The 12224-nt window shown below is 37.2% G+C and overlaps 1 protein-coding gene across 5 annotated transcripts in view; it reads right to left on the reverse strand.

Moving 5' to 3' along the window:
- Window positions 1-12224, reverse strand: part of LOC132113667 (glutamate receptor 1-like) — a 60852-nt gene that overhangs the window by 7636 nt on the left and 40992 nt on the right. For all 5 annotated transcript variants that reach the window (XM_059521549.1, XM_059521548.1, XM_059521551.1 and 2 more), the window contains exons 12-13: window positions 3464-3662; window positions 3137-3384 (exon numbers count right to left, since the gene is read on the reverse strand). In XM_059521549.1, the coding sequence (XP_059377532.1) occupies window positions 3137-3384; window positions 3464-3662 (447 nt within the window). The remainder of the gene's footprint in view (window positions 1-3136; window positions 3385-3463; window positions 3663-12224) is intronic.

Genomic DNA, 12224 nt, shown 5'->3' on the forward strand with positions numbered 1-12224 from the left:
GGTCAGTGTCAGCCCAGATAAACCATTTCAGAGACAGTGTGATGGGAAAGCAGACTCAGACTGGTTTGAACACAACAGCCACTGCTCTATGTAGGTTGGAATGTTAAATGTATGGCATTTGCAGTGGTTTTGTCCTGAGTCTGTATATCTAGTATGTTAACGTGTATTAATGGAAAACAATGCTTTTGTTACTGGCCTTTGTGAAAGACAGGTTTTATAAAGCCAGGAACAAGACTTCTTTGGATAGAGAAGGAGAAAAAAGATGTCCTTAGATATCCTTAGTGTTTACTGTCTGCTTTTGGCTCTTCCCTTTTGGTGATTGTAACAATGTGAATCGAAAACAACAGCCTGGAGATGTTAAAGAGATAGTTCACCCCAAAATAAAAACGCACCCTTAAATCAAATTCTTTCTTTCTTTTCTTTCCTTGTTCTGTCAAATACAGAAGGAAGCAGAATGTTCATGCACACAGTGAAAGTGAATGGTGACCAAGGACTGTCAAAAAAGTAACACAACAGCCGTTCATACTGAATGACTCTGCAGTATTTTCCAAGTCTTCAGAAGTCTTGCATTGTCACAAATCTTATTTGTTCAAATGGTTTGAACTACAGTTTTTTATTTGTGTAAAATGTGGAAGTTAATAAACAAGTTAACTTAACATATGGACTACATTTATAGAGATTTTTGTCTTTTTTGGAGCTTAGTTACCATTTACTTTCATTGTTTTGAAAAAAGCAGAATGAACATTATACTAGATGATCCCAAAAGTTTTATTTTTGATTTTAATTCCCCTGCTCCAAATTACTAATCTGAGGAACGACATCTAAAGCATCTCTCTTTTCATCTCTTTTCAACTTCTTCTTCATCCTCGGGCCTTGAACACCACATACAGTTCACAGGCACAAACGTACATCTCCTCACGACCCATGTAACCGTCTGCTGGCCGATCTGCGTCGTGAGCAAATGTCATCTGCAGCTCTGCATGTGTAGGAAAGTGATTCTCTGGCTTGATAAAACCCAAGAATTCTTTCTTATCCCAGAAGAACCAGACAGAAAGAAATCAGAGAGTGTCTCAGGAATGAAGACAAAACAGCAACATTAAGTTTGATGAGCATTTGCTTCAGGAGGTGGCAGTGCTTTGGGTGAGATGTTTTTTATTAACTAAACTCAGAGAATGGGCACAGATGGAAAGAGATAAAAGGGCACACACATCAATCTTTACCGATTTAAGGTATCAGTCAGAGATAAGACAATGAAAATGTGGAACAGCTGTCGAAATGCACCAAAACAACTGATTATTACTTCAGTCACTAAATTAACCTATAAAACAAAGTGAAGTAAAAAGTAAAACAAGTTCAAAAGCTTAATTAACATCATCTTGGTTAAGAAATTGTTCATTAAAGTGTAATGAGGCTAGCAGACCGTAACATATTAGATAGTGAAGTGTAAAAATGATCTCTGTTAAAGCTACATTTACATTGCAATGTTTAATGCATAGATCTTACATCCAATTTTTTGTCATGCTGTTTAATTAAATAATAATATATGTTAAGGTTGGTTGACAGTGTAAATACAGTCAAACATTCAGTGAATGTACATAGAGAATTATAGTATATTTTGACAACTGCACCACATGGTTAGTCCAGCAAATCATAACTCAATCTAAATGTTAATATATGACATATCTCAATGTCTACCAATTTTGATAGAAAGAGTAAATTCTCCCACTGTCTTCTGTGTGATTAAATCACGCAGTAGATGCCCATATAGCATATACTGGTACATGTATGCATCAGTACGGGAGTCGCTCTCTCTCAAAATCAAATATACACTGCACAGCTGGTGACTCACCAGACAGAGAAACACATTTATGAATTCATTTCCAAGCCTCTTTCACTCTTGCTGTCACAGTAATGGCTAGCTAGTACTGAATTTAATTTGAGTCCTGCCCTAGGTGGCAAGATGGAAGTCAGTCATTTACATCTTGTATCCGATGTCTCTCTCCCACTCAATCCACGTTCTCCCCCAGTTCGCTTTGCCATAAGGTGACCCAAAAAATCACTGTACAATTGCTATGAGGTCGTTTCCCCAAGGAGCTTATCTTATTAGAGAGAGATGGAGTTATTGAGGTTATTTCAACAGCTCCAAATTGCCCTTGCGAGGCCCTTTGCACGGCAATGAATGTAATATCATGTGGGCCATTGTGTATTAGTCAGATGGGTATGTTCAAGCACAATAAATGTGACGTTAAGGATGACGGCGTACAATTGAAATAACAACTGTTCACCTTGTATTGCAGAGAATATAAAAGAAGCGCGTTAATGTCGACATTCATCTTCAGAAGTGGTTTGCATAAGAATAACAACTGACTGCCCAATTTCTCACATGTGCAAGTCACTCTGTGAGGAGAAAGCTTTTGTAATTTGTAATGAAGGAGGAGAGAAAGTGAAATTAGCATTTGGTAAACCTATAGCTTCAAAGAGCCTGTCATGAATAATGTCTGAGCCGTCTCAATGGGCTCTGCTGAGCGGCGCTGCTGTTTAATGAAAGGACGTGAACACACGTGTTTCCTAAAGAGCTTCTGAAGAGGGTGCATCATTTTCCTGCCGTTTCTTATGAAAGCACTTCTGGTGGAGTGTGCTGAAAACCCCTTCAAGCAACATGAGGTACGAGTGGGATTTTGAACAGCTCCACACACAAGTATGTACTCCCACACAACAGCATGGTCTGTTATAGCAGAGGCTGCTTAGTACAGTACTTCTACCCTCGCCCCCTTCGATCCAATGATGACTTATTTAATGACGACACGTATAACCATTAAAAAGTTCTTCAAAAAAGAGAAACCGGGCGAGTTCACTGAACAGCGGCACCACTTTGGCAAAAACCTGCATATTAATAAACCATCCACAATCCAGGTGCTTACTGCTGTGCAGTAACCTAGTACTTCATAACCTAGTACTCAGAACTGGCTTGCAAGATTGCAAAATGCAAGATGAAAATAGATTACCCAGTTAGCCAAGGTGAGCATAACCCCTTTAGTACTGTATCCAGCCTCTACCACAACTGAACCACCAACAGATGTTCTTTTCATAATAGTTAAATCCATACAGTTAGCATATATTGGACAGCTGGCTTTACCTGAGAGGGGATCCTTTGGGGGTGGCGATGCCATAACCTTTGGAGTCCAGGTTTCCTCCAACCTTCATAGTGTCGCAAGGTTTGCGCTGCTCGATGTACTCGTTCATGGTGGACTCCAGAAGGTAGGCGTACTTCCCTTTGGATTTCCTCACCCGTATAACTCCTTCATCTGTGGTTTTCACAAACACTGAGGGGTCTGCAGACTTCATATAGGACCACATCTTCTCAAAGACTGCGATCTTTGACCTCTAAATGAGGAAAGGAAGTGAAATATCATATTTACAAATATACTTTTTTTTTAAGATAACATTTCATGGTTCCTCTTACTCTGAAGAACTCTTTGGTGGAGCCGGCATCTAGAGTCCCATAAGCAATCTCAGTCTGTTTGGCTAGATCCTCTGCACTCTCGATGGGTGACACCATCCTCTCTACTGTGAGAAAAGCAGCTAGGTTGGCTGTGTATGAGGAGATGATGATCAGAGTGAAGAACCACCACACACCGCCCACGATACGGCCAGAGAGAGACCTGTGGAAACATGCAAGTGTACGTGAATGCAATTATACACATATACAGCGGCCTCACTAAGTACACCTAAAACACAAGCGTTTATATTATAAAACCAAACCTCAAACCAAACCGCATTTATTTCAAAGAAATATAGTATAGAAGATGTACAGTGCAAAATGAAATATGTAAATCCTTAGCAAATGTAAAAACGTAGATACATTTTTTGAAGTGTACATTTAATGGTATAATGCCTAAATTCACTAACAGCATTTAAAATGACAGATTTTCATTTTTAGTGTTTTATGAAAAGTTTAGGGTTGGTACAATTTTTAAGTAGTTTCTGAGAGTCTGCATTTTTTTTTATCAAAACAAAAGAAAAAAAAGAAGAAAAAAAAAAAGCCATTAGGCTACTCCAGTCTTCACAGTCACTTGATCCTTCAGAAATCAGCCATTTCAATCATTTATTGGTTATCAGCCATAACATGAACATAATTATCAGTTTATCAGCCAGAATTTTATTCAGGATGAACTGAATATTTTGTATCTGTTCTGCTACAATAATTCAGAGAAACTAATCGAAATCTCATGCTCAAATGGAGATCCATTATGAGTTTATCAGGTGAACTCATTCAAAAAATCTAATCCCATTCTGTGGAGCACTGAAAATTTTCTACATTCTAACTGTATAACAAACCCTGGCCTGCGTGTTTGTGTAGCTTCTCCATGCACACGTTGATGCTTACAGTAGTTGGAGGTCTAGTCTGTTTGATACACTGCTCTCTGCCTCCACTCAGCTATAAACTCTTAGAGAAATGTGCTGAAACGAGATAAGGCCCATCACAATGCAACTCACCAGCAGCGCATTAATATCACTTTTAAAAAGTTGCCAGTATGTTAAATGAATATATGCATATTAATTGCCAGGGACTAATGGTGATGAGAAGCACTCTGCTGCCACTGTAACTGCACTTTAACCAATAATGAAAAAAAAAAAAATTTGTCCAAATCCCCAAGGATGAGTCTCTCTCTCTCTTGCTCAAGTGAGCCTATAAGCAGCACACAACAATGGTGTGTGGAAAAGGTTCCAGGGAAAGTAGTGGTTCGATGTGTGTGGTGGAACAGGAAAAGCTGCTCAGATAAAACACATAAAAACAAAAACAAATGCACAGTTTAATAATTTAGGTTGTGAGGGAGGCAGAACTAGATTGCGATAAACCTGTGAACCCTGTGAATGTGCAGTGATTGTCAAAAGAGTGAATAAATGTGTATTTAAGAGAAATAGCATAACGAAAATTTTATTTTATTCTTCAAGAGCTGGATCGAGATATCTCCGGTCACAAATTCCAATTTCACAAGGTTCAAAAAAGGAAGCACAATTTCACCCCTGGCCAAATCCTGAATCCAGAACACCAGGAAACAAGAATACTTTTTAAACATCTCTCAGTTTCTGCCAGACCTTTGGGATGTGCTCTAATCCTATGACCTGAATGAAGCTCAGGCAAGCATACGAGATCAGTTTAACATCTCCGAGGGAGCTCTAGAAGGTCTACCTGCAGGATTAGAAGGCATAAACAAAACCAAGGCCGCTCTCCCCTGAGTTCCTGGCAGCCGTGCGGCATAATCCTCAATCTCTGCTGGAGTAAAGACCAGGGTTAACCATGGTGAATCTACCTTGACAGAGGGTGTCCAGGATAGTCAACAGGTCTATTGAGATTGATTTCAAAACCTGAGACTCTCATTCATGTCTATTTTTCATTTCCATTCCCTCTCATTGTGTGAAATGTGTTTACAAATATAGCTGTACACAGAAAGCTATGCAAGCACGTAATTTATTCTCTGAATGGTTTAGTACACAGCAGTATTATAATGTAATGACGCTGGTAAATCAATATTCAGCGTGACCAAGCTACACCATAAAAAAGATTCATGACAGGACGTGCCGAAGTGCCTTCACCAGCAAAATTGGTCTGATGAAGATGCTGATGTGTTGTGTCTGCTGTTTATTCAGCCTCATAATTCATATGAGCTAATTACCCATACATATTCTAACAAATACAGTGTGCAATATTTACAACCGCCAAATAACAAAATAATCAAAAGAGAAAAGATACTGAAGTACATTTGTTTTTAGAATATAATATGTACGATTCAATACTAAATGATGTCTTTGATTAGTTATTTCAGTATTATGATTTAATTACTAGATATTTGAAACACTGGAGAATGCTGCACATAGTAGGCTAAATGTGACACATCTTAAACTAGCTTTACACTGACAAAAGATGAAATAAAATAGATGGAAAAGCTATTTAAAAAAAATAGTTTAACTATTTTATTAGAGATGAAAAACGTTCAAATATTAGACATTTAGATTTTGTAACTAAAAAAAACAGTTTTAAGCTAAGGCAATTAAAGCTAAATTTTAATATTTAACAAAAAAAAAAACTAATAAAAATGACATTATAATTATTAAAACTTAATGTTAAATCGGAATGAAAACTAAAAATATAAAAATAAAAGCTAATTCATAATCTTAATAAATACTACAATAGTAAATAAATGATACTAAAATAACATTGGTAACTATAAACTCATGTTAAAACCCGTTACATGTTACACAATGATTAAAAGATTAGAACTAAAATTTATATATTTAAGTATTCCTATTTTAATGCAAATATAAAATTTTCTTGATTACAGAAGCACATTTATACAGAGAAAAGCTTTGTTTGCTTGGCCATAATGCAAATAAGAAAATGTAACCGACAGTGTAAAAAAACAAAAACAGCTTTAAGCTCAGGCAGAAGCCTTTGCCAAATGGCAATATCAGGAAAATAAATTAAAACGCAATTAATGCATGGTAATCCTTATATAGCCGGTGCCCACTTAAAGTGCATTAAAGCAAACCAGTTAATCACCTAATTAATATTCATGAGCCAAGCTAAAAATGTTTATGTTTCCCTCCCAGTTTTCAGATCATTCTTAGACCCATGCAAAACATCAGAGGGCTGTGAAAGTCAAACTCTGAAAATACACCACAGGCAAAATGTGTCCAAGAGGCTTGGGCACCAGAAATTCAAAGCTGGCGGAGGGAATTGCAGCTCACAGCTCTGATGTTGTTTGACAGCTTTCAACGGGCACCGTTTGAGCGGTGTGAAGCTGACACACTGATCTCATTCCTGGTCACATTTCAAAATCTCTGCTTAAATCCACAACGCTGTCCCTCTTCCTCACAAGGTCAGTATTTACGCTCTGCATGTGGGAAGTCATGGCCTAATGGTTAGAGAGTCGGACTCCCAATCGAAAGGTTGTGAGTTCGAGTCCCGGGCCGGCAGGAATTGTGGGTGGGGGGAGTGCATGTACAGTTCTCTCTCCACCTTCAATACCACGACTTAGGTGCCCTTGAGCAAGGCATTGAACCCCCAACTGCTCCCTGGGCGCCGCAGCATAAATGGCTGCCCACTGCTCCGGGTGTGTGCTCACAGTGTGTGTGTGTGTTCACTGCTCTGTGTGTGTGCACTTCGGATGGGTTAAATGCAGAGCACAAATTCTGAGTATGGGTCACCATACTTGGCTGAATGTCACTTCACTTTATGGAATGAGACGATTATGCAAATGGCGTTTACAGCAAACGACTGCAATTAAATGAGAGAAAAACTGTGAGAGGTGTCACAAATGTCTGCATAATACACTCATTTCTCAAGCTCTGTATGAAGCTGCTGTGGTTTATTTGTGCACGTTTAATTCTATAAATCTCACAGACCTTTATAAAACAAGCTTAGCTCAGAGTCTCGTATTCAGACAGATGTGTAAGTGTAAAACTGTCCTCCTGTGCTATATAAATTATAGCCATGATTTTCTGCAATGCCCTGTTCAAGATAAGGTGGCACAGATATCGACTCTCTCTGCAACAACACACACAGTACACATCTAGAACCAGCATTAGACACAGTATGCATCTACAAAACACAAATCACACTGTGAGCTGTGCCACTCCAGAGGAAACACCCATGTCTTTCAGTGTTGCCATGGCAGCATTCTCTTCTCTCCAAACAGGCAGCTAAGATGGGATTTGTCACCAAGTAGCTTTCCGTCAACACTGAACTGACTGAACGCCATCTACGGCCAGCATGCATCTGTGCAGCATGGAGAAGCTCACTGTTTGTCCGCTGTGTTTTCTCTTTTCATCAGTCTCTGTCATTGAATTGAATATCTGTTTCTCTATCTCTGAACTGTCTCTACCAAAGTCCCACACAGAAATGCTTTTTTTTACTGGTGAGAATGTGAAACAGTTGATTATACTGAATAACATGTCGGTAACACTTTACAATAAGTTCTCATTTTTATTAATACAATGATAAACATTAAATAACTAAATATCAACTATATATATATATATATATATATATATATATATATATATATATATATATATATATATATATATATATATATGTTAGCTACTAAAAATGCAATTGTTCACTGTTAATGTTAGTTGAGTGCAATAACTAGATTAACAACTTTTGATTTAAAAAAAGTAAAAAATTTTTTTTTATTTTTATAAAGAAATACACAAATAAAAAAGGTAGGCTCATTCATAATTATACCATGGTCTCTATACATTTTTTCTCACGTCCTGTTTTATTGTTACTAAATTCAGTTTGTTCGGTTTATTAAAAAAAAGTCATACAGGTTTGGTACAGCATGAGGTTGAGTAAATCATTTTTTGATGGAGTATCCCTTTAAGACAGTATCATATGAGCAAGAGTGCAGGATCAACCATAATGAAAATATACGTTTCGGAAGGTATAGTGCTTCATAAAGTTATACATTTTGGGAATGTTTTCATGTCATTTCTGTTATTTTATTAACCGAAAGAAGATAATAGCGCAGGAAGACGGTCATTTCGTTGGAAATAAATGAGCTGATGTGAGGCAGATCATGAGCGCTTAAGTAAATATGCAAAACACTGGACACTGACTCGGAAAGTTTCTCTAAATAACTAATAAGGGATGTAACTCCTCAGAGGAAATACAGAGAGAACTGCAAAACAAAGTCTAAGTGGAGTCCTCTAGGGACTGCTTCACTGAAGATAATTAAAAAGAAAACTGTTGCTGCTCCTGTTCTTATGTACATTCTCTCTCTTCAAGGGGGCCTATTGCACAATGCAGTTAGAAAAAACAGACCTCATCAAACTTTTATCTTCTCCTAAAAAGCATTTCTTGACAGTATCTTTTAATTCTGTCTTTACTGGTCTTTGACTATGATACAATTAGCTAAAAGCAACACTAAGAAGGAAAGACAGTAATTTTAAGAGTTTAAATGAAACATCAAAAAAACCAAGCAAGCACCACAGAAGCATGAATATGACAACTAAAATGACATGCTGAGTTTAAACATCAATCTGCATTGCCAAACAAATATAATTGTTGTCATAATGGATATAATGTGGGGGGAAATATTTAACTACTTCTGAATCCTTTCAGTATTTCATACAATATTTTACAAATCATTATTTAATTTTTTTGGATTGTTTGAAGCATCTAAAGTGACGTTTAGGACATAAGGATGTAAAGACATTTAGTTTTTTTTTAAGCGATTGTGATTCTATTGAACATTATAATAAAAGAATCCTTATAAAAAGTATCACAGTTTCCACAAATATTAAGCAGTGAAACTGTTTTCAACATTGATTATACAAAATGTTTTCAAGCAACAAATCAGCATATTAGAATGAATTCTTAAGGATCATGTGACACTGAAGACTGGAGTAATGATGCTGAAAAAATCAGCTTTGATGTTTAAATTTCGTATATGTAGGTAAATATGTCAAGTGAGCACAGAAATACACAAAAACCAGCTCAAAATGATGAGTAGAGCAATATTTTATCCTCAGCTAACTTAATCACTGTAGCAGGTGTGATGTGGGCCACTAAAGTGCGGTTGTGTGTGTTGGTGTGATGACACAAAATTACTTTTGATGTGCCATTGTTGGCAGGGTGCTGGGAGGTATGGAAAGGAGCCATCATCAGTGTAACGGTATCCATCAAGCACTCAACTACTAGATGTGTTCTGCTCAAAGTACAGATCACCTGAACTGACCTGCTGTGCGCTTCTTGAACATAGAGGGACAAAAAGAGCCAAGCAAAGACTAAATGGACAGGAGTGATGGAGGTACTGCAGAGCTTAGAGCAAATCAAGCATGACACAGGGGACAATGTGAGTGGGAGCATGTTATTCCATTCTGGGACTATGAGGGATTCCTGCCAGAGTCTATGAACCATGAAGTCACTGGAAAGATTTAAATCTTGATGTGTTGATCTAAAATAATTAACAGGCACACTTAAAGGGATTTACATCTTGATGTGTTGATCTAAAATAATTAACAGGCACACTTAAAGGGATACTCCACCCATTAATGACTTACCCCCATGTCGTTCCAAACCCTTGACACTGTTATTTATTTGGCAGTCTATGGGGCAGTCTCAAGCCTCCAAGTTTTCATCCAAAATATCTTAAATTCTGTTCCGACGATGAATAGAGCTTTTACGGGTTTGGAACAACATGGGGGTAAGTGATTAATGGCAAAATTTTCCTTTTGGGGTGGAGTAACCTTTTAAATTTCATAACTAGTGCTGATAATCATAGTTCCTGTGCAACTTTGCTACAAAAGATTTCTATTTCAAATAAATATGGTTCTTTTGAACACACACATATACTCTCTCTCTCTCTCTCTCTCTCTCTCTATATATATATATATATATATGTAAATATATATATATAATTTTAAAACTGATATACGGACAGTCGAAGGGAAGGGAAGTATAACATGAGATATGAGATTGTGGGCACCTTTGTGAGAAGATAAACATTATCTTGTGTGGCTTGCATAAATTAGGCCTGATGGGGAGGTTTGAGTGACAGATATGACATTTGAACAGGGATTTTTTTCTCCCAAAGAATAAATAGCACATGAATGGGCAAACCATAGTCTGACTGTTACCATCGATTGGCCAGACCACTCACCATTCAACCCATCAGTGTTCATTAAACGGGAGGGCTTATTGTGTAAATTCAAATGCACATGAACACCGAGAGGAGCTCTGACTACCCATGATTAAAGAAGCATAATGAAAGTTGTTAATGCAGCTTTCATGTTTGCATCGTCCACTTTCTCCTCTCATTACTAATTAAATGTCATCACACAAACAGAATCATGAATATCCAGTCAGGCATGGGTGCTCATCCAGCAGTGTCTGAGGTGACGTGTTCAAGACGGCAAAACATGTTCACCCGCAGTGCGGCCATGCCATCCGCAGCCCGTCCTCACTTGTTTATAGAACTTCAGTGACACAGAGAGAGAAGGTATAACCACTACAACATTGGTGATTCCACTCTGCAGAGTCTGAGCCACGGCGAGAAATGACGGAGGAATGACACAGTCTAATTAAGATCCTCTGAAGCCTCTCCATGCCCCATCACAGAAGACATTCACAGGAAAGTGGCGTGCTGCTCTCCTTCACACATTTCAACACCAATGCTGAGATAGAACAATCAATTCATACAGGAGCTCACAGAGACATACACTGTCTGTATGTTCTGACATGCTGGATGACAGACTGTACAGAATTGTACAAGATTTATCAATGAATCAGTGCAGGTTAAGGTCATTTTCCATACCAAAACAGCAAATTACTTGCAAAAAAATTGCACTGCATTATTGGATAAGAGTGTATGTTAATTGACCATCTCATTGGCTGTAACTTTTACTTTTAATTATTTTTTCTTATCCATTGTAATTGATGAGAAAGAGCTAGTCTGGCAGTGGTAATTAATGAGAGTAATATATACTGTATATTTATACTGATAAAATAATACTTTTATTTAGCAAGGATGCATTAATTTGATCAGAAGTGAAATTAAAGACTTTTACATTATTACAAAAATAATAATAAAAAGGAATAAATTACATATATATATAACAGATAATATATAATAACAGCTAAATTGCTTAAATTGTAATAAAATTTACATTTTACAGATACATTTACAGATAGATGCTGCCTTAATGAATAATAAACTTTTCTAAACATTAAAAAATCTTACTGACTGCAAACTTTTGAATAGTACTGACTGTAACAAAACAGTTATGGAGGAAGGAGACTTGCAATACTGTTGTGGTTCTGCTGCAGTATAATTTATTAATATTGCAGTGCACACAAGGAACCAATGTGACAGCATAGGCAGCACAAACTACCTTGTTTAGGACAGTCACTGTCCTCAACGGCATGTAAGAATTCAAAAAGATTTATTAACACTTTGCTTTTGTTTTCGCTCTTGTAGACAAATCGGGTATCAACTAAATGACAAGAATTACATAACAATACTAACAGCTAAACGTGAGCACTCATGGTTTCAATGGTACAAGTGTACACTGTAATATAGCTGCAAGCGCTGATGAACATAAAACCCATGCTAAAACGTGTGAGAGATGTTACCTGTGAAACTGAAGTCATGATTTACTCATCACAGCTTAGATTCTTAGACTCCCTGCCAGTGTATCAATTTGTAATTATACAT

Source organism: Carassius carassius, chromosome 33 (genome assembly GCF_963082965.1).
Source record: "Carassius carassius chromosome 33, fCarCar2.1, whole genome shotgun sequence".
Lineage (NCBI taxonomy): Eukaryota > Metazoa > Chordata > Actinopteri > Cypriniformes > Cyprinidae > Carassius > Carassius carassius.